A 23756-nucleotide genomic window follows, 5' to 3' on the forward strand; every position below is an offset into this window, starting at 1 on the left:
GGCACCATCCCCGTCATGATGTGGAGATGCCGGCGTTGGACTGGGGTAAGCACAGTAAGAAGTCTCACAACACCAGGTTAAAGTCCAACAGGTTTATTTGGTAGCAATTACCATAAGCTTTCGGAGCTTGCTGCTCCTTCGACCATCCCCGTGGACAGTGAGGACCCAAAGATCAAAGCCAAAGGCTCTGCAATCTCATCCCTTGCCTCCCAAAGAATCCTAGGATACATTTCATCAGGCCCAGGGGACTTATCGAACTTCAGTTGATTCAAAACTGCCAGTGCATCCTCCGTCCGAACAATTATTTCCTCCAGCCTATTAGCCTGTAACACCTTCTCTTCCTCAAAAACATGGCCCCTCTCCTTGGTGAACACTGAAGAAAAGTATTCATTCATCACCTCGCCTATCTCTACTGACTCCATACACAAGTTCCCACTACTGTCCTTGACCGGCCCTAACCTCACCCTGGTCATTCTTTTATTCCTCACATAAGAGTTAAAAGCCTTGGGGTTTTCCTTGATCCGACCCGCCAAGGACTTCTCATGTCCCCTCCTAGCTCTCCTGAGACCCTTTTTCAGCTCATTCCTTGCTAACTTGTAACCCTCAATCGAGCCATCTGAACCTTGTTTCCTCATCCCTACATAAGCTTCCCTCTTCCTTTTCACAAGACATTCCAACTCTTTCGTGAAGCATAGTTCCCTCACTCGGCCATTTCCTCCCTGCCTGACAGGGACATACCTATCAAGGACACCCAGTATTTGTTCCTAGTATTTAGACACCCAGTATTTGTTAAAAGAAAGGAATTCGGGAACAGGTGGGGAAGTGGATCTGCAACCAAGGAGGGATCAGCCATGATCTGATTGACTGGCACAGCAGGCTCGAAGGGCTAAATTTGCCCACTTCTGCTCACAATTCATATGTTCCTATGTTTCTACAGATATGGAAAGCAAATACACTGATATCTGTGGAACCCAACAGGTGACAGGCCTCTAAACTTAACAAGCGCCCCATATCCCGACTCGCTCTATCCCACACTTCATGTTTTTTTATTCATTCTCGGGTGTGGGCATCACTGCTTCGGCCAGGATTTAGTTCCCAAGCACCAATTGCCGTTGAACTAAGTAGCTTGCATGGTCATTCCCAACAACATTTCTACTTTCCCAGGAGGCGAAGGAAAATTTGCATTTCTGCTACGATACTCACCATCTTTTGCAGATGCAGCACAGAAAGCATCTTTTCTGGATGCCACACTGTTTGGTATGGTTCCTGCTCAGACCAAAACCGCAAGAAGCTATAACGGTTTGTGAATGTACCCCAGTCCATCACGCACACCAGCCTCCCATCCATTGACTCTGTCTATTCTTCCCACTGCCTCGGCAAAAGGGCCAGAATAAACAAGGACCTCACACATCCCGAACGTAATCTCTCCCACATTGTTCCGTTGGGAAAAAGATGCAAAAGTCTGAGGTCATGTACCAACCGACTCAAGAACAACTATTAAGTTGATCCTTGTCTGCACCCTTACTATAACTGTAACATTGCATTCTGCACTCTTTCCTTCCCTTCTCCACTATGTACTCTATGAACAGTACTCTTTGTCTGTGGCTCACGCAAGAAACAATACCTTTTGCTGTATCTCAATACGTGACAATAATAAATCAAATCAAATCAAATCTTTTCAGTGTTAACCACATTGCGGTGTGTCTGGACTCACATGTAAGCCAGACCAGGTAAATAGATCAGATTTCATTCTGTTCAGCACAATAGTGAATCAGATGCATTTTTGCAAACATCGACAATAGTGATCATTAGATGTTTAATTTGAGATCAATTTTATTGAATTCAAATTCAACCATCTGCGGTAGCGGCATTTAAAACTGATCCCCAAGTGCATTAGCATATGTCTCTGAATTACTAGCCCAATGGCAACGCCACGGTACCATCGCCCCATGCTTCTTAAAGTTTATCTCGCATTGTTTGAACATTGCTTAATTCATTTCCAATAACTTTCTTTTCTTGACCCAGTAATACCTGTTTGCCATAAACCTCCTTAATCTTGTCATCTCATCTGTAGTTTTATTGTTGTTATATAGATTTGCAATTCCACGAGCTGAAGATTTATTATAGATCTCTCTTTCATTATTTGTCATGTTGTAACAACTATTGTCTAATATCTGCATTGGCTGCACTTGAAAAGGTAGCTTGCTAAACAGAGTGATGTTTTTCCTACTTCGTGGCTTCTTCACCTGCACATGGATAAAATTGCACAAAGCTCTCAGGTTTATTAGTAATCCATTGATTTGTGAAATGAATTACTCAGAAAAATCCTTCCTTTAACATATTTCAGATTATTAACTGATTATCCAGCTAAGCATCAAAGTATATGGAAATGTGCAAATAAAGATTGCATGAGTACGCTGCAGTGGACAGCTGTAATGTACATTTTTTGCTCAGTAATGACGATCACAATGCAATCATTTGGTCATTCGTCAGTCTGCTTCATAACTCCCTGAATTTGTTTTGTAACTAAAGGGCAACACAGTGGCACGGTCGTTAGCACTGCTGCTTTGTCGCACCAGGGACCTAGGTTCGATTCACTGCTTAGGTCACTGTCTGTGTGGAGTTTGCACATTCTCCCAATGTCTGCGTGGGTTTCCTCCAGGTGCTTCAGTTTCCTCTCATAGTCTGAAAGACGTGCTGATTGTGTGAATTGGCCATGCCAATTCTCCCTCAGTGTAGCCGAATAGGCGCTGGAGTGTGGCGACGAGGGATTTTCACAGTAACTTCATTGCAATGTTAATTTAAGCCGACTTGTGACTAAGGAATAAGCTTTACTTTTACTAGACAGGTCGTCAGAGTTTCGGTGATTTGAATTTGTGATCATCACATTCTTGCTCATTCGTACTTAATGACCATGTGTAAAATGCTGGCAAAAGTAATTCATAAAGGCACGGACGCGTTGTAGCTCGGATATCCTTTTTAAAAAAAACAGGCTTTAATTGCTAAAAAATTCCAAAGCAAAAGGCCAAAGTTTGAAAATTCTAAGCTTAAAAAAGAAAATAATGTCACATCCCAAGTAAAACAATTGTAGATTTAAATTAGGTCACTGATTATACATCATGTTCTGATTCACCATTTTCTGTACAGGCATTTATTTGTTGATTTATTGGAACGATTTGCCCAGTGGGGCGTATCCATTTTGAGGAAACCTGCCCAGGCTGAATTCAATTTTCAATATTAACTATTAGCATTTGTTCAAATGAATGTAATGCTGTTATTAACAAATGCGGAATAATGTGAAACAAATAATTGGTGAGAAACTCAAGTTGTGACAATCCCCACTGCTCCATGTCAAATTATTGAACATCATCATATTCTCTTCCTAATTCAGCATCACAAGATGTAAATGGATCTGGAAAAAAAACCAACTGTAATCAGTTGATTGTACTTCAAGTAGCCACCAAATAATAAATGTCATTTTCAATTAATCTGATTGTGACTCTGTCGCATTACCAATTGGTTTACTATTCATTCCTATCCCCCAATGAGCCGTTGATCACTCAAAGAATTATTGAAATTATTTCAACTGAGAATCTTAATTACGATTTATTATTATCCCATTAAAACATAGAAAACAAATTCAGAGTGAAATTCCTTCATAACCACCCTATGGGTATAATGTACAGAAAATGCATGGCATGCAAAAACTTGTTTTCCTTCTATTTTTGATTGCTGAAATCCAGATACCAATTCGTTGCCCTTTACTTAAGATGCAGCTGTCACAGCTTCAAAGTGTATCCTGTGCAGGTGCATGATTTGTTTGTGAAGTCAATATTAACGTTTCCCTCTTCCCCTTAGAAAAGCTGAACTAAACATAACACCAAGTTTGACATTTATATGAGCACTATGTTTGGCTCTACCCGTTAACCTTCATTCAAAGCCTGAAAGGTATTCGAAATATTGTTTTAGCGACACGAACTACGAAAAAACGATTGTTTAGTCCATCAGCAGCCAATTATCTAGTAGGAAGCGTGCAGTTTTCCCTTAATAACGCATACAGATATCTGGGTAACAATTGTTCTAATAACTGCTTTGGGCGACAGGTTAAATTACAAGAAGTTCAAAAATTATCTTGTCGGCAGTTAGCTTCAGTTGAAAGATGCTAATAAGAATTCAGATAAGCATTTTGCATGGATTTGTTATTTCAAGCTTCTTAGACAACCCCTTCTAAGCCCACGACCAGAATGATGAGGGCAGAAGATACATTGGCTGCAATTTCCAGTCCAAGCCACACACAATCCTGGCTAGGAAATATATCCCCGTTCCTTCGCAGTCTCTTCGTCAAAATCATGGAATTACCTCCCTCACGCCATTGTGGGTCAATCCACAGCACGTGGATGCAGTGATTCTGGAAAGCAGCTCACCACCACCTTCTCAAGGGGAACTGGGAATGGGCAAAACATGTCCCACGAGTGAATGAAAACAATTCCACACTAATAATTTTCTTAGTTAGTTGTTATGTAATGAATCTTAGCCTGACTATGAGCGTACTAGTTTTTTTTTGTCTCTCGTTCTGCACGGAGAGGTGGGCAAGGGGCAATTAATGAAAGGATCATCGATATGCTTACATTGCATGTGTTCACATTCGTGTAAATCGAAGTCCGTATAATATTCCAAATCGTTCATTGAACTATTTGAATGCAAATCTATAAACAAAAGAAATCAGATTGTAATCCTGAAATTGCTGTTTAAATTGTAAGGCACTATATATATATGCGACGCTTGAAATGGTTACCTGGGCCTGGGCCAAACTCTTCAATGTCGATCTCCTCATAAAGAGGCTCAGGAAATCCAGTGTTTAAAGGTCGTCTATTTCTGTTGTCTGTCGTATCGAAACACAGGAGATTATACATAAGCATGTTTCAATAATATATGAATATATATAAGTATATAGTGTGTGTGTGTGTGCAATATCCACTTTCCTATTTCCATCAATCGTTGTGTGCAATATCCACTTTCCTATTTCCAGCAATCGTCTGTAAAATCTCTCACAATTATACTTTCCCCCAGCGATTTGCATTCCGAAATCCAGAGTACGTTTTCCATTCTTCCCAAAAGAGCTTCAGCTCCACGTTTACCAGCATATCTAGTCCAGGGTTTGCACTTTTAGGATTTCTTCGTCTTAAAGTCTTCCATACAAGCCGTGAGATACGGCCACCGATTTATTTGATTATTTCAAATAATATTGTGCAAACTATAGTCATTTTTCATAAACCTGAGGATTACTGCAGATATGTTTCTGGCTTCGGACGGTCTCTTGACCTATTCCCTCTGTGTGCCTTTACTGATCTGTTCTTGTTCCCAGTTTTCTCTGTTCTTTGCTGGACTTTAGGTAACCGTTGGTCCATACTATTGCTTTCGTTCTAGCAAGGCTGAGACAGCTGTTCCCTCGTTAACCTTCTGAAACCAGCTGCGTCGAGCAGAGCTGTGAGAGCTGCCTTCTCACGGTCTACGTTTTTCCAAACAAATCTCTGACTTCCACTTAAACCTAAGAACCAATAAAATAACTTCCCTTTGGGAACTGCCCCTGCTGTTAAGCAATAACTTACTTCAACTATTTATTCTTCAGACTGCAGCCCTTTCTTAGTGAAATAGAGACACTGTTGGAGATTAACGAACCCGCGACACATGCAAACACCATTCTCCGACAATCAAACAATGGGTTTTAGCTTCCGATGCACAGAAACATTAAATTAAACACACTTAAGCTATACCTTGTGTAACAATACAAGTAACATTCCATTTAAACTGTCTTTGTTTTCCGAACAGCAGCTCTTGTTCCATAGCTCATAGTTCTCAGCACTTCACGCACATATACCCATACTTTCCGAATGCTTCTATCATTCTTTCGGAATCCCCTGTTCCCTCGGCCTCTGTATAAAAATTCCCCGTCCCCTCGGCCTCTCTGCATATAAAGGCTTTACGTCAAATTCCATCAAATTATTCTGACAATTATTTATTCGCTGCCTCGTTGCTTTTTCTTAAGGGCTATATGGATTTCAGTAAGGCATTTGACAAAGTCCCACATGGCAGGTTGGTTAAGAAGGTTAAGGCTCATGGGATACAAGGAGAAGTGGCTCGATGGGTGGAGAACTGGCTTGGCCATAGGAGACAGAGGGTAGTGGTCGAAGGGTCTTTTTCCGGCTGGAGGTCTGTGACCAGTGGTGTTCCGCAGGGCTCTGTACTGGGACCTCTGCTATTTGTGATATATATAAATGATTTGGAAGAAGGTGTAACTGGTGTAATCAGCAAGTTTGCGGATGACACGAAGATGGCTGGAATTGCAGATAGCGAAGAGCATTGTCGGGCAATACAGCAGGATATAGATAGGCTGGAAAATTGGGCGGAGAGGTGGCAGATGGAATTTAATCCGGATAAATGCGAAGTGATGCATTTTGGAAGAAATAATGTCGGGAGGAGTAATACAATAAATGGCAGAGTCATCAGGGGTATACAAACACAGAGGGACCTAGGTGTGCAAGTCCACAAATCCTTGAAGGTGGCAACACAGGTGGAGAAGGTGGTGAAGAAGGCATATGGTATGCTTGCCTTTATAGGACGGGGCATAGAGTATAAAAGCTGGAGTCTGATGATGCAGCTGTATAGAACGCTGGTTAGGCCACATTTGGAGTACTGCGTCCAGTTCTGGTCGCCGCACTACCAGAAGGACGTGGAGGCATTGGAGAGAGTGCAGAGAAGGTTTACCAGGATGTTGCCTGGTATGGAGGGTCTTAGCTATGAGGAGAGATTGGGTAGACTGGGGTTGTTCTCCTTGGAAAGACGGAGAATGAGGGGAGATCTAATAGAGGTATACAAGATTATGAAGGGTATAGGTAGGGTGAACAGTGGGAAGCTTTTTCCCAGGTCGGAGGTGACGATGACGAGGGGTCACGGGCTCAAGCTGAGAGGGGCGAAGTATAACTCAGACATCAGAGGGACGTTTTTTACACAGAGGGTGGTGGGGGCCTGGAATGCGCTGCCAAGTAGGGTGGTGGAGGCAGGCACGCTGACATCGTTTAAGACTTACCTGGATAGTCACATGAGCAGCCTGGGAATGGAGGGATACAAACGATTGGTCTAGTTGGACCAAGGAGCGGCACAGGCTTGGAGGGCCGAAGGGCCTGTTTCCTGTGCTGTACTGTTCTTTGTTCTTTGTTCTTTGTTCTAAACGAGACTCTGCCATCCACTCTAACTCTGTCCCCATTAACAAATGCACAACAACTTAATATCCTTTACGTCTCATCTGTGAGAAATAAAGCAGAGTACAGTCTGCCTAACCTCTTCTCACATCTAAAATTGTCTAGTCCGGAGAACATCCACGTACATCTGCCATTATCGTGTCCGAATACATCCGTCTTGCAGAAGTCGCCAAAACTGTTAGATACACTACGCGGACGGCAGGACTTGAACATGAGCACCCAATTAAGATCCAACACTTTTAATGTATCGGTAACCAACCTGTATGTGAGCCACTATTGAATTCTGCGGCCAAAGCAATTGACACGGCGACGAAAAGAGCAGCAAAGATGCAAAGGGTGATGAAAACAGAGAATCTCTGCTGATTGAAAGGCGCGATATATTGCTGATGGCCTGTAAGCAAAAACATTGTATATTAACACACGAAACATCAAACCGTTTCGTTCACTCGTGGATGCAGCCAGCGGAGCAAACATAAATAATTATGGATAAAATCGGATGAAGAAGCACATTACCTCAGATAAGCTCTATTATTGCCCTTCATGTTTTATTAGCGTTAAATAACAATTTATATCAAGCGAAGGTAAGTAACCCAACCTGACGGTCGCATTCATTTTGCACAACATCAGATTGTCTCTGTTGAAGTGGCCCAGTTGTGGCCAGAAATTGGGACATATCGTAAAAGGCAAATAAATAGTTAATCGCAGTGTAGATAATACGAAGATGTTACTTATCCAAGGTCAGTGAACGAACGAGACAGTTGGCAAAGTAGACATTGCAGAAACGAGTATAAAGTTGCTAAAGGACTTTGACCGATTTACCGATGGATTAAAAATGCTGCAAATTGCGCTTTATGAGCTCGAGCCACCCTGGTTGCCTCGAGGAGTGTGAGGGAATATCAAATAGTAAAATAAAGCGTCCGATCGGCACAAAGAACTAAGCACTGCAGGTAGCTAAGAAGAATATGAGAAGTGCAAGCCGAAGTGGCAAACCAAATAAGCATATCAAAGAGAAAGTCTGCAAAACGAATAGCAAGCAACGTTAATGAAAACCCAAAGATATTTCGTATATTAATGGTAATATTTTAGTTGTGGAAAACATGAGACCTTTCAGAGATGAAGACGGGAACGTGTGTGTAGATGTGGAGGCTGCAGGAAGTGTTTTAAATGAATATTTTGTCAATCTGTTTACAAGGGAAAGAGATGATGAAGACATAGTAATCCAGGAGCAATGTGGGATATTGGTCAGGATAATCATAAAGAGAAAAGAGTACTGAAATGGTTGGAATATTTGAAAGTTGATAAGTCGCCAGGACCAGATGGCTTGTTTCTTAGGCTGTTGAAATAAGTCAAGGAGGAGATTACAGGTGCTCTGAGGATGATGTTCCAATCTTCACGAGGTACAGCGGAGGTAATGGAGGACTGGAAAAGTGAAAAAATAGTTCTATAATTTTTAAATGGTTTGAAAGAAATGCCAAACAATGAGTTGGTCTTATATCGGTGGAGGGACATTATTAGAAACAATCCTGAGAGATAGGATTAACTGTCACCGTGAAAGGCATGGACACGTTAGGAATGGTCAGCATGCCATCTTGCAGGTAATATATTAAGTTCCCCTTTCAAATCATTAATATGTAATGTGAATAGTTGAGGTCGTAGCGCAGATCCTTGCAGTACCCCACTCGTCACTGCCTGCCAATCGAAAAAAAAACATTTGTCCCAACTGGAATTCAAAGTTGTACAAGTGAGGTTCCACAGATCTCGATGTTGGCATTCTTATTGTCTGTGTTATATATTAATTATTGGACGTGATATGGGATGCACGATTGGGAAATTTGCAAGCACAAGATTTGGCTGAGAAGTGGATAGTGTAGAGGGTAGCTATGATCTATAAAATGATATTGATATGTTGAGGGAGTGGGGGGTAAAGTAGCAGTTAGAGTTTAACATAGAGACGTGTGAGGTAATGCACTTAGAGTGGTCAAAGAGTTATGGGAATGCACAATAAATAGAAATGTACTATGGGGGTAGGTGAAGTGAGAGATCTTGGCGTACATGTGCACAGGACCCAAAAACAGTTCAAGCAGGCAATGCCCCCTTCATTGACAAAGGTAGAGAATGTGAAAGTGTGTTAGGATTGTATAAAACACAGGTGAGACAACAACTGGAGTACTGTCTACGTTTCTGGTTACCATATTGCAGGAAGGATGTAATCGCTCTGGAGAAAGTGCAAAGGAGATTTACAAGAATGCTGTCACAGCAATAAAGTATAACTGCGGGGCGAAATTGGATAGGTTGGGGTTATTTTCATGGGAACAAAGGAAGCTAAGGAGCGACTTGGTTGTGGTGTAGAAAATTACGAGGGATAGATTGGACAAGACAAATTTTTAAAAATCTATAAGTAAGAATTTACTGATGGCCATGAACCCATTGTTGATTGTCGGAAAAATCCATTTGGTTCCCGAATGTATCTTTGAAAAGGAAATCTGCCATAATTACGTGGTCTGGCCGACATGCGAGTCCGAAGCCACAGCAATATAGCTGACTTCCAACTGCCCTCCAAGAACAACTAAGGATGAGGAAGAAATGCAGTGGCCAACCAGCCACAAATGTTTCCCTTTGTGGAGAATTCTACAATCAACGGATAAACATTGAAGAGAAGTGAAAGGTGGTTCTGAAGGGAGATGATGAAGGACGTTTTGCACTCAGAGAGTAGTGTGCACCTGAGAGTTCGCTGTCCCAGTTGATGGTGAAGGTAGAGATCCGAAACACTTTAAAAACCTATCTGGATCTGCACCTTAAGTATTATAAGCTGCAGTGCAGTTGGTCGGGTGCAGGAACGTGGGAACAGAAAGGGCACCTGTGTGTGCTTCGGCAGGCATGGTCAAGATGGGACGAATCGCCTCCTTCTCTGCTGTGACTTTTCTATGGTTCTGTTGTTCTTTGTGGGGAAGTTTGAGCTGATATATTTTGTTCTTTGAATCGCTTACTCGAGTATTTACTGAATGGTAAGTATGACAGACAAGTGGCGAGGAAAAGAGAGTTGGAAGTTTCAACACAGAGATCTCTAAAACTCGTGGCAGGTGCAAAAAGTGAAGAGACGTGGACAGACTGACAGAGCTGCTATTCATCTTCCTCTGATCGTAGCGGCTGATGCTGAAGATGAAAGATTACAAATGTAGTTGCTTTTCATGTGCAGTATAACCTGGGTTCTGCAACCTAGATGACATCCCAAGACAAGACTCGTCCTTGCAGTATGTTCAACTTTCAATATAAATAACTCAACTAGCACACTAACGTGTTCCAAAACATGTTAGTGTAAATTTAAACATCAGGAAAATGATACGAAAGATGGCACTCGGCAGTTAAACCAATAGTACATTTTTTTGCTGAACGCACCAAAAATAACAGGTACTATACAGTCGTCTTTGGAAGCCATTGTCAAGCTGTAGATTAGACTCAGGATATATTTCGTTCATATAGAATCCTCATCAGTGCCCCTATGCTATTCACACGAACAAAAGCGCGAGCATCGACACACAGATGTCGGGTCATTCTGAAAGATAACCAAAGTTTTGGGCAAACAGGTAGTTTTTCAGAAGCAATTTAAGAGAGGAGTTAGAGGTATAGCGTTAGAGAGGGTGAAGTACGGTATGACGTATGGTGCGTCTAGACAGATGAAGACAAGATGACAGTGTTGGAACGAGTACAGTCGGGTCTGCGGCGAGCTCAGAATAGGAGAATTGTCTGGTGTTGTTGGACAACTTAAGGCACAAAGAAAACGTGTGGGCAAATCCACGGAGGGGTTTGAAAACAAGATCACTAATTGTAAAATCTAGGTTTCATTTTAAATCACGTACCAGAACATATCACATTCACGTCCTCTTTATGTTCACAGTCATGGTCGCCCCATGATGAAAATTGGCAGTCCCACAGGAATAGTTCACTCCCCTTGCATTTAACCTCGTCCATCCAAATTGTGCCGTTTTGTTGGTCGAGACGCGTCTCTACTGGTGTCCATAAAGGTTCGCCACAGTTTAATTGTCGACAAACGACAGCAGCATCGTTCTTATCCCAGGAATCATCGCAAACCGTTCCCCACGTACCACTGAAGAAAATTTCAACTCGTCCAGAGCAATTATTGAATCCAGCAGCCAGACGTAACTCTGGAGCAAAAGATAACCAGTGAGATATTGGCATTTTAACTTGTAATTGGGTGCAATTAGTTTAATGTGTTTTTCCTGTTCTAAATGTCCGCCTACTGTGCCACTGCTCGACGTCACTCATGCTAAAGATCCTGAGATTCCCTCAGGTCTGTGATAGTCTGCTGGACCACATCACGCCAAATAAATTGACCAGAACGCAGAGTATGAGTTCACTTCGCTCCAGTAATTATTGATGTTTAATCAGAGACCTTCATTATATTGAACGTTTTTTTTTCATCAAGCTTGTTGCCAGGCAACAGAAATCTTGGAATATGTCGAAGAACAGTTGTTACACTGTTTTTGTGTCAGAATTCAGAATAAGAACTTTGAATATCGCCCACCAGAGGTGTTCACTAAAGTCCAGCAAGAGTAGAAAGTTACATAGAATCATAGAAAATTGATGCAAGAGGCGGCAAGTCGGCCCTTCGAGCCTGCTCCGCCATTCATTTTCATCGTGCCTAATCATCAAATTCAAAATCTTAATTCCTCCTATCCCCCATACCCCTTGCTCCCTTTCGCCCCAAGTGGTATGTCCAATTTCTCCTTGAAATCATACAACGTCTTGGCCTTAACTACTTTTTCTGGTACTGAATTATACAGATTCACCACACTCTGCGTGAAGAAATTTCTCCTCACCTCAGTCTAAAAATCTTTACCACTTACCCTCAAAATATGACCCCTAGTTCTGGACTCGCCCACCATCTGGAACATACTTTCTGAATCCACACCGTCTCAGCCTGTGAGAATTTTGGAAGTTTCTATGAGATCTTCTCTCATTCTTGTAAACTACAGTGAATATAATTCGAGCCGACTTAGTTGCTCTTCATACGAATATTGACCTGCTATCCCTGGAATCAGCCTGATAAACCTTTGCTGCGCTCCTCTATAACAAGGACATTCTTCTTCAAATAAGGATACCAAAACTGCACACAATACACCAGGTATGCCTCACCAATTGCAGCAAAACATCCCTATTCCTATACTCAAATCCTCTCGCTATGAAGGCCAGCATACCACAAGACTTCTTTACTATCTGTTGTACCTACATTTATTCTCAGCTACTCATGCACGAGGACACCAAGGTCTCGCTGAGTATCTACCTCTCTAAATTTGCACTCATTCAAGCAATAACCTGCATTCTTATTATTGCTATCAATGTGGATAACCTCATATTTATCCACATTACACCACATCTGCCATGCATTTGCCCACTCACACAGCCTGTCCAAATCGAAATGAAACAATTCTTATTATATATACATTCTTGAGACATGGGCATTGCTAGCTGGACAACATTTATTGACCATCGCTGCTTGCCCTTGGAGGCAGTTTAGAGTCAGCCACATTGCCGTGGATCTGGAGTGACATGTAGGCCAGACCAAGTAAGGACGACAGTTTCCTTCCCAAAGGGACATGAGTGAACCAAATTTTTTTTGTGACAAATGACAGTGGTTTCATCGTCATCAGTAGATTCTTAATCCAGGTTTTTTTTACTGAATACAAATTCCACCAAGCCACGGCGGGAATCGAACGCCGGTCTCTGGAGCATTTGTTGAGTTTCTGGACTAATAGTCGAGCAATAATAGCACTACACCATTACCTCTCCATCCAGTCTTTGCATCATCCTGAGAGCTTACCCTCCCGCCCAACTTTGTATAATTTGCAAACTTGGAGAATATACATTTAAGTCCCTCTTCGAAATCATTAGTATATAACATGAGCAGTTGTGTTCCATGCACAGAGCCCTGCGGTACTCCAATAGCCACTGCCTGCCAATTGGAAACAACAGACCAATTTTGCCAAACGTTTGTTACCTATCTGCTAACCAGCTTTCTATCCTTCTCCCATCCATCCAAACACATACGAGAGAAATCAGGGGGGCAAAAAGGGGACACGAGATTACTTTGGCAAATAAGGCAAAGGAAAATCCGAAGGAATTCTACAAATACATAAAAGGGCAAAAGAGTAACTCTGGAGAGAGTCGGGCCTCTTAACGATCAAGAAGGTCATCTATGCGTGGATCAGAAAGATATGTTATGGGCGGCACGGTAGCACAGTCGTTAGCACTGCTGCTTCACAGCTCCAGGGACCTGGGTTCGATTCCGGGCTTGGGTCACTGTCTGTGTGGAGTTTGCACATTCTCCTCGTGTCTGTGTGCGTTTCCTCCGGGTGCTCCGGTTTCCTTGCACAGTCCAAAGATGTGCGGGTTAGGTTGATTGACCATGCTAAAAATTGCCCCTTAGAGTCCTGAGAAGCGTAGGTTGGAGGGATTAGTGGGTAACTATGTAAGGATATGGGGGTAGGGCCTGGGTGGGATTGTGGTCGGTGCAGACTCGATGGGCCAAATGGTCTCTTTCTGCAATGTAGAGTTTCTATTATTCTATGTTTGAGATCCTAAATGGAAATTTCTCATCGGTATTAACTGTTGAAAAGGCATGGCCTTTGGGGAACTTGGGGAATTAAATAGTGATGTCTTGAGGAGTGTACATATCACAGACAAAGAGTTGCTGGAAATCTTAAAGCGCTTCAAGGTAGATAAATCTCCGAGACTTGATGAAGTGTATCCCAGGACTTTGGGCTCGGGAGGAAATTGCGGGTCCCCGTGCAGAGAAATTTGAATCACCGACAGCCACAGGTGATGTGCCTGAAGATTGGAGGGTGACAAATGTTGTGCATTTGCTTAAGAAGGACTGCAAGGAAAAGCCTCGGAACGGCAGGCCGGTGAGCTCAACATCTGTAATGGGTAAGTTGGGGCTAAAGGTAGATAAGTCTCCTGGACTTATCTACCTTTCCCGCAGATTGGAAAACAGCAAATGTGACGCCACTGTTTAAAGAAGGAGGGAGACAAAAGACAGGTAACTATTGGCTGGTTAGCTTAACTTCTGTAGCAGGGAAAATGCTTGAATCTATCATCAAGGAAGAAATAGTGAGACATCTGGATATAAAATAATGAAGGGCACAGATCAGCTCGATAGTCAATATCTTTTCCCAAAGGTAGGGGAGTCTAAAACTAGAGGGCATTGGTTTAAGGTGAGAGGGGAGAGATACAAAAGTGTCCAGAGGGGCAATTGTTTCACACAGAGGGTGGTGAGTGTCTGCAACAAGCTGCCAAAGGTAGTATTAGAGGCGGGTACAATTTTGTCATTTTAAAAGCATTTCGATAGTTGCATGGATAAGATGGGTATAGAGGGATATGGGCCAAATGCGGGCAATTGGGATTAGCTTCCGTGTTTAAAAAAAGAAGGGCGGCATGGAAAAGTTGGGCCGAAGAGCCTGTTTCCATTCTGTAAACCTTTATGACTCTATGACTCTAAGTATGAGTGATCCTGTATAATTCCGTGTTCATTCAGCCTTCCGAGCTACCGACTGTGATGTTATTGTACCTTTAAGATATTTTTTTGAATTATGGTTTCTTAGCTCACAACTTCAGTGATGTCATTACTGTTGCCGAGCTGACTACGATGAGTCCTTTTTTTTTTGCTACTTCCATAGTTTAAATGGGTACTGATTGTCTTTACTCTGGGGTTAGTTTTACGATCCTGTATTGTTAGGAGAAGAAGTGATTTTGTTTCTGGTCACTCTTTTTTCCCAGTGAGTTTAAGAGCCGTTTTTGAGAGTCCTGAGGCGGAAGTTAACTTGTTTTATTTTTTTAGCAGGGGCATCAATCACGAACGAAGTTGATGTCTCTGTTTCTCTTTGCCAGTTCTATTTGAACATTCTGCTGGTTTTCTCAAGGCAACGCTTTGCCTTCCGGAAGGAAAGTGCAACCTTCCAAAAGACTCAATTCCACTCGGGTGAGATTTTAATCTATGCTGTGTTAAGGCTGTCAAAAGGGTTTGTTTATGAAAGTTTTGGTTTTTTGCAACAGCTTTAATATCAATTAAGGGTCAATAATTATTGTGGTTGTTTTCTTTCCTTTTTTGTTCATATTTGATAAAAGGTATTGCTCATTTTCATCTATACATGCTAACTATATTCTTAAATAAACGTTGTTTGATAAAAGTTCTCTCGTGAGTTGTTGAATCATATCTGAAGTCAAAAATATCGTGCTCATCCTAGCTAAATTCAAGATGCAAAACGTATGGTTTGGACGGTCTCCATAAAGTACTTTGGCTGTTCTAACCTGACCCAGAACACGACTACATGTTGGATGGGGCTGGTGCATATATTTCCTTTTCATAACATGTTATCTAAAGTGAGGCATTTTCAAACTTTTCCATTGATTTAAATAACGAATCATGTTATTTAAGTATATCTTATTATCGCTACCCTCGAAATAATATCCTGACAAGTGTGAAATCTACAGGCAGAAAGACAATCCAATCGCTCGTTATCTTTAACTTGTCAGGTGTATGCACCAGTGGGGAATAATAGTATAATAATAGTTGGGAATAATAGTATAACAAGTGAGGTGAAGGTCAGATTGCAAACGTCTACTTAAGAATAAACAAAAATGCAAATAAATGAAAGGACAAAATCAGTGCCACGATTTTATAAATATTTTTATCAATTATTACCGACATCGTCTGAAACCGGCCCCATGTTCTTTATCCTCGTATTTCTGTCGTTGCGTATTTTCATTGGGTTTTTTTCTGAAATGAAAGAAATACGTCTAATTATTCAGCAACAAGATAAATCCAGATAGCACATTCACCGTCAAAAGTCTCTGCACAGGAGCATTAAAAAGCAAAGAATGACTCTGAACCACATCCGAAGGTGTTATTTCTGATGACCTAACCCTCATTTTGCGGTCATAAGTAAAAAAGGAAAATTGATTCAAAGAGAAAACGAGACCTAGGCAACTGGTAGCACAGCCACCAACAGAGGATTAACAATAATTGTGAACTGACAAGTGGAGCGAATGTATATTGGAGAGTTGCGAATTTGGGAACTTTTACAGAAATAGGGAGAGCGAAGACAAGTACAAAGAACAAAGAACAACACAGCACAGGAACAGGCCCTTCGGCCCTCCAAGCCCGCGCCGTTCCCCGGTCCAGGATTGATTCCTGAATCGAGGATCCCCGCCCAATTTTCCAGCCTATCTACATACCAATATCCTATCCACCGAGCTGTCCCTCACAGCTACGATGCTTTGTTCATTACAACCTATTAACTCACCCCCACCCCCCATTCCAGACCATGTGATCTCCAGGGAGAGGCGAAAACCCAGAGTGAAAAACCCCAGGGCCAATATGGGGAAAATAAATCTGGGAAATTCCTCTCCGACCCCCTGAGGCGATCGAAACGAGTCCAGGAGATCACAATGGGCCCGATCGGAAAATGCTTCCCAACCCTAGTCATTTCCACTTCCACGAACACCATATGAATTCCCTGCCCCCGAGACAGGTTCCCTGTACTGCAGTCTCGCTCTGTACTGGCACCAGCAAGACCATGAAGGAATTTATAACAAGGATGCAAACTTCAAACTCAAGATTTTGTTTGAACTGGAGTCAATGTAGGACAACGATCACCGTGAAAGCGGAAAAGCCCCTGATGCAAATTAAGGCACGGACACTAGACATTTGGATGAATTCAAAATTAACGAGTGTAGAAATATTAAAATACTGAAACATTCCAAGAAAAATAGGCTCCACTTGCAAACGTTACCTGAACAAATAACTCCAACATCTTCCTGGTGGTCACAATTATGTTGACCCCATGGTGAAGATGGGCATTGCCATAACAGCGAATCTCGCAAACGACAGTTCACATCATCGAGCCAGATCTGTCCAGAACCCGCTCCAAATGTGACATCATAGTCCACAGATCGAGTCGGTCCGCAGCTGAGCTGCTTACAAACCACCTCTGCATCCTCAAGTCCAAATAAATCGCCACAAACTGTCCCCCAAGTCGCATTATACAAAACTTCAACTCGACCTTGGCAGGAATTCGCTCCATTCTGCAACCGGACAGCCCTGTGCTCTGCAGAGAAGAATAGCGATGTTTAATCCTTTCAAGTCAAACTCACAGCAGTAAATGCGGAATCATGTGATCAGGATCAGGATATCCTACCGTAAATTAATGAGAACATGTGTTACAAAACAGCAAAAAGACAATTATTTACGTGGAAACCACTGAGAAGATAAATGACTGTCTCTTAACATGACCACAACTTCCTCCGGATTATCATTCCGTACCCAGCTACCATTGTTGGATCAAAGAACAAAGAACACAACAGCACAGGAACAGGCCCTTCGGCCCTCCAAGCCCGTGCCGGTCCCTGGTCCAAACTAGACCATTCTTTTGTATCCCTCCATTCCCACTCCGTTCATATGGCTATCTAGATAAGTCTTAAACGTTCCCAGTGTGTCCGCCTCCACCACCTTGCCTGGCAGCGCATTCCAGGCCCCCACCACCCTCTGTGTAAAATATGTCCCTCTGATATCTGTGTTAAACCTCCCCCCCGCCCCCCCCCCCTTCACCTTGAACCTATGACCCCTCGTGAACGTCACCACCGACCTGGGGAAAAGCTTCCGACCGTTCACCCTATCTATGCCTTTCATAAATTTATCCACCTCTTTTGAGTCTCCCCTCATCCTCCATCTTTCCAGGGAGAACAACCCCAGTTTATCCAATCTCTCCTCCTAACTACATCCTGGTAAACCTCCTCTGTACTCTCTCCAAAGCCTCCACGTCCTTCTGGTAGTGTGGCGACCAGAACTAGAATATAGAACATAGAACATTACAGCGCAGTACAGGTCCTTCGGCCCTCGATGTTGCGCCGACCAGTGGTACCAATCTAAAGTCCCTCTAATCTGCATTATTCCAATATCATCCATATGTTTATCCAATAAACACTTGGACACTCTCAACGTTGACGAGTCCACCACTGTTGCAGGCAGGGCATTCCACGCCCTTACTACTCTCTGAGTAAAGGACCTACCTCTAACATCTGTCCTATATCTCTCACCCCTCAATTTAAAGCTATGTCCCCTCGTGCGAGCCAACACCATCCGAGGGAAAAGGCTCTCACTATCCACCTTATCTAATCCTCTGATCATCTTGTATGCCTCTATTAAGTCACCTCTTAACCTTCTTCTCTCTAACGAAAACAACATCAAGCTCTCAGCCTTTCCTCATATGATTTTCCCACCATACAGGCAACATCCTGGTAAATCTCCTCTGCACCCTTTCCAACACTTCCACATCTTTCCTATAATACGGCAACCAGAACTGTACGCAATACTCCAAATGCGGCCGCACCAGAGTTTTGTACAGTTGCAGCATGACCTCCTGGCTCCGAAACTCAATCTCTCTACCAATAAAAGCTAAAACACCCTACGCCTTCTTAACAACCCTATAAACCTGGGTGCCAACTTTTAGGGATCTATGCACATGGACACCCAGATCCCTCTGTTCATCCACACTACCAAGTATCTTACCATTAGCCCAGTACTCTGTATTCCTGTTACTCCTTCCAAAGTGAATCACCTCACACTTTTCCGCATTAAACTCCATTTGCCACCTCTCAGCCCAGCTCTGCAGATTATCTATGTCCCTCTGTAACCTGCCACTTCCCTCCGCACTGTCTACAACTCCACCGACTTTAGTGTCATCCGCAAATTTACTAATCCATTCATCCACGCCATCATCCAAGTCATGAATAAAAATGACAAACAGCAGTGGCCCCAAAACAGATCCTTGCGGTACACCACTAGTAACTGAACTCCAGGATGAATATTTCCCATCAACCACCACCTTTTGTTTTCTTACAGCTAGCCAATTCCTGATCCAAACCACTAAATCACCCTCAATCCCATGTGTCCGTATTTTCTGCAAAAGCTTACCATGGGGAACCTTATCAAACGCTTTGCTGAAATCCATATACACCACATCAACCGCTTTACCCTCATCCACCTCTTTGGTCACCTTCTCAAAGAACTCAATAAGGTTTGTGAGGCACGAACTACCCTTCACAAAACCGTGCTGACTATCCCTAATCAAATTATTCCTTTCGAAGTGATTATAAATCCTATCTCTTATCGTCCTTTCCAATACTTTGCCCACAACAGAAGTAAGGTTCACTGGTCTATAATTACCAGGGTTGTCCCGACTCCCCTTCTTGAACAAGGGGACAACATTTGCTATCCTCCGGTCTTCTGGCACTATTCCTGTAGACAATGATGACACAAAGATCAAAGCCAAAGGCTCTGCAATCTCCTCTCTAGCCTCCCAGAGAATCCTCGGATAAATCCCATCCGGCCCAGGGGACTTATCTATTTTTACCCTTTCCAGAATTGCTAACACCTCCTCCTTATGAACATCAATCCCATCCAGTCCAACAGCCTGCATCTCAGTTCTCCCCTCAACAACACTGTCCCTCTCCAGTGTGAATACCGACGAAAAATATTCATTTAGTGCCTCTCCTATCTCTTCAGACTCCACGCACAACTTCCCACTCCAGTCCTTGACTGGCCCTAATCTTACCCGAGTCATTCTTTTACTCCTGACATACCTATAGAAAGCTTTAGGGTTTTCCTTGATCCTCCCCGCCAAAGATTTCTCATGTCCCCTCCTGGCTCTTCTTAACTCTTTCTTTAGGTCCTTCCTGGCTAACTTGTAACTCTTAAGCGCCCTAATTGAGCCTTCACGTCTCATCTTAACATAAGTCTCCTTCTTCCTCTTCACAAGAGATTCAACCTCCTTAGTAAACCACGGTTCCCTCACACGTCTGCTTCCTCCCTGCCTGACAGGTACATATTTATCAAGGACGCGTAGTAGCTGTTCCTTGAACAAGTTCCACATTACAATTGTGCCCATCCGCTGCAGTTTCTTTCCCCAACCTATGCCAGCTAAATCTCGCCTAATCGCATCATAATTTCCTTTCCCCCAGCTATAACTCTTGCCCTTTGGTATATACCTATCTTTTTCCATCGCTAAAGTAAACGTAATCGAATTGTGGTCACTGTCACCAAAGTGCTCACCTACCTCCAAATCTAACACCTGGCCTGGTTCATTACCCAGAACTGGACGCAGTATTCCAAATGCGGCCGAACCAACATTCTATACATCTGCAACATCAGACCCCAACTTTTATACTCTATGCTCCGTCCTATAAAGGCAAGCGTGCCATATGCCTTCTTCACCACCTTCTCCACCTGTGACGTCACCTTCAAGGATCTGTGGACTTGCACACCCAGGTCCCTCTGCGTACCTACACCCTTTATGGTTCTGCTATTTATCGTATAGCTCCTCCCTACATTATTTCTACCAAAATGCATCACTTCGCATTTATTAGGATTGAACTCCATCTGCCATTTCTTTGCCCAAATTTCCAGCCTATCTATATCCTTCTGTAGCTTCTGACAATGCTCCTCACTATCTGCAAGTCCTGCCAATTTTGTGTCGTCCGCAAACTTACTGATCACCCCAGTTACACCTTCTTCCAGATCGTTTATATAAATCACAAACAGCAGAGGTCCCAATACAGAGCCCTGCGGAACACCACTAGTCACAGGCCTCCAGCCGGAAAAAGACCCTTCCACTACCACCCTCTGTCTTCCGTGACCAAGATCGGGGCAGGGGGTGGAGTGTTGGAGGGAGGGTTGTGGGGGTGTGGAGGATCGTGTACGCGCGGTGTGGAATATCATGGGAGGGGATCGAATCACTTTTGACATTCGGGCCCTGGGCAGATTTATGTTCTTGGACCGAGCTGGATATTTGCTTTAGTTGTATTTACGTTACAATTGTTTTTATTTCTTCTAAACTTTTCAAAGTAAACGTAAGCGTATCACTGGCAGAACCATCCGAGTTTGCGATTTAAATTGCTATCCTGGATGGCTCCCAGTTCAGCGCAATTATCCGAGTGATGTTAGCACTCTGGACAGTTGCCCCACGAAACCTTATCTGCAAACTTGCGAGGGGTATTCTCCATTTCATCTTTTAGGCATTCGCAAACCGAGATTAGGATACGAGATAGTTCCAGACCAATTTCGTATTGACTGACTGCAGCAGGCTTAAATTGTCAAAGTCACAGACGAGCATGGTCTCCCCCAGTTTGATAACAAAACGGTTTCTTGAACAGCGCTTAAAAAGTCGGAATATTTGAAGCTCATCTCACCCGAACAGATCACTCCAGCATCTTCTTTATGATTGCAGTCACTCTCAGCCCACGGGCCCGCCAGACATTCCCAGAAAACAGAATCGTTTGCTGTGCATTTCAGATTGTCTAACCAGATAGGCCCTGATCCTAGACCAAACCAACCGGAAACCGTGGCATTTAGAGCCTCTCCACACTTCAGCTGGTTACAGACAACATGGGCGTCTGTTATATCCCAGGAATCATCACAGACGGTTCCCCAGGTTCCGTTGTAGTAAAGCTCCACCCTTCCAGCACAGTGACTTCCACCATCCATCAATCTCACCTGAATATTATCTGAAGAACAAGAATTATAATGTTGAAAGGTGTCCAGTCGGGTCATTACGTTTCCATCAAATGCTCAATTCGTACAACAGAGAGACACCACTGGTCCAATCAATTCTATTATTTGTTTTCCAAAATGCAAAAGCATTTATTAATTTTGATATAAACAGAACTATAACATCATGGTATTTTTAAATGAATAAGGGAAAAAAAACATGACAATATGAAGGGGCTGAAGTGGCGTTTCGATTTTAGAATTCGTCGCGCACCTTTCTCTCGGCTTCATGTATAAATTAAACATAAGTTTAATGTCTGTGTATTACTCCGTAGAATATTTAATGTGTAGGGCACTGGTTATGTTTTCCACAATATTTGTGCTTCCTTTCAATGTTACCCTTGATACCTCAGAAGGATTCTGAGATAGTTATTGTAGAGAAGCCGGCCTGTCGACAGCTTCGAATGGGTCTGCCCCATCCTTTTCCACCTGCCGCAATTAAACTACGCTTTAAAACATTTTTTTCTGTGTTATTCAGTTTCCCCTTGCATGCACCATTCGACTCAACTTCTCCAGATCGCGAATTTCATGCCTTTGCCACTTTCCGATTGAATACGTTTCCCCTAAATTCTCTATTGAATTTACTATTGACTGCATTATTTTGTTTGACTTTTAACAATATCCCAGTATTGTGTGCAGGACATGTAGCGTTGATGAGTATATAATTAAAACGCAATAATCTGGGAAATGTTAGTTAGAAAACCAATGAAGTTCGTACCAGAGCAAACCACGCCGACGTCATCTGCGGTAGATAATAGATCCGTCTGTTCAAAACTACAATTCCACAGGAAGCTTTCACTTCCGTTGCATCTTACATTGCTGATCCAGACTGGGCCAAGGCCTTTACCAAACCGCAAATGGTCATGAACACTTATTGCCGAGCCGCAATTCAGCTGTCTGCAAACTACATCTGCATCATTGAAATTCCACTGAGTGTCAATCACTCTCCCCCATACCCCACCGTAATACACCTCCAGTCGACCATCACAAAGGCTCTCTCCATTGGCCAGTCGTATCTGCCACAGTTCACCTGTAGGAATAACATTTGCTGATCAAAACCTATTTAATGTTTCTCAAAGTAATATTGAGAATGCAAAGATAAAGGTTGAACTTTTGTGCCTTTCTAATTAGCTATGCCCTTCAAAACAGTCCAACCTCAGTCAGTCGCTATGCTGTCGATGCAGACATGTGTATGAACATTGCAAATGTGTAACTGTACAGTCTTAATAATCTAAGTTGAATGCAGCTAAGCGACTTGTAGGCTCATTAATGTGGTTCACGGAAAAGACCTTTTCAAGGTCTAAACAGAGAGAGTAACAATCAGTCTTTTCCATATTGCTCACTTTCCGACAAAAAAATAAAGACCAACGAATAAATGAAATGTTTCTCTACGAAGGGGAGAAAAGGGGCACTTGTTCAGCAACAGCATGCTCACCGACGCGCAATTTGAATTCCCCAATGGTTACTAAAGGCCTGCTATTATTATTCCCTTGGTTCAATCTCTTGTTGAATTCGAGAGGAGATGTGATCGTGTCTGCCTTTGAATTCAAGACAGCATTTGACCGAACGTGGCATAAAGAGTCCTGAGTAAAATTGGAGTCAAAGGGAATCATAGAGGAAACATTGTGATTATCCCTCTCTCCACTTACACTGTCTGCACCTGTAAAGACTTGATTACCTGTAAAGACTCGCATTCCAATCACTCTTCACATTCCAAGCTGTAATTATCTTGCAATTCTGTCTTTGCCTATATATGCCGTGTTTGTGAACCCACCTCCATTCACCTGGTGAAGAAGCAGCGCTCAGAAAACTCGTGATTCCAAATAAACCTGTTGAACCTGGTGTTATGAGACTTTTTACTGTGGCTTACATATAGT

At 42.7% G+C, this 23756-nt stretch overlaps 1 protein-coding gene across 1 annotated transcript in view; it reads right to left on the minus strand.

The window, feature by feature from the left end:
- Positions 1-3356: 3356 nt before the first annotated feature.
- LOC144485317 (scavenger receptor cysteine-rich domain-containing protein DMBT1-like) overlaps positions 3357-23756 on the minus strand; it is a 118091-nt gene continuing 97691 nt past the window's right edge. The window contains exons 9-17 of the mRNA XM_078203521.1: positions 22598-22909; positions 21522-21836; positions 17069-17383; positions 15979-16053; positions 11117-11422; positions 7519-7650; positions 4796-4882; positions 4629-4706; positions 3357-3412 (exon numbers count right to left, since the gene is read on the minus strand). Coding sequence (XP_078059647.1) covers positions 3357-3412; positions 4629-4706; positions 4796-4882; positions 7519-7650; positions 11117-11422; positions 15979-16053; positions 17069-17383; positions 21522-21836; positions 22598-22909 — 1676 coding nt within the window. The remainder of the gene's footprint in view (positions 3413-4628; positions 4707-4795; positions 4883-7518; positions 7651-11116; positions 11423-15978; positions 16054-17068; positions 17384-21521; positions 21837-22597; positions 22910-23756) is intronic.

This window comes from Mustelus asterias, chromosome 3 (genome assembly GCF_964213995.1).
Source record: "Mustelus asterias chromosome 3, sMusAst1.hap1.1, whole genome shotgun sequence".
Lineage (NCBI taxonomy): Eukaryota > Metazoa > Chordata > Chondrichthyes > Carcharhiniformes > Triakidae > Mustelus > Mustelus asterias.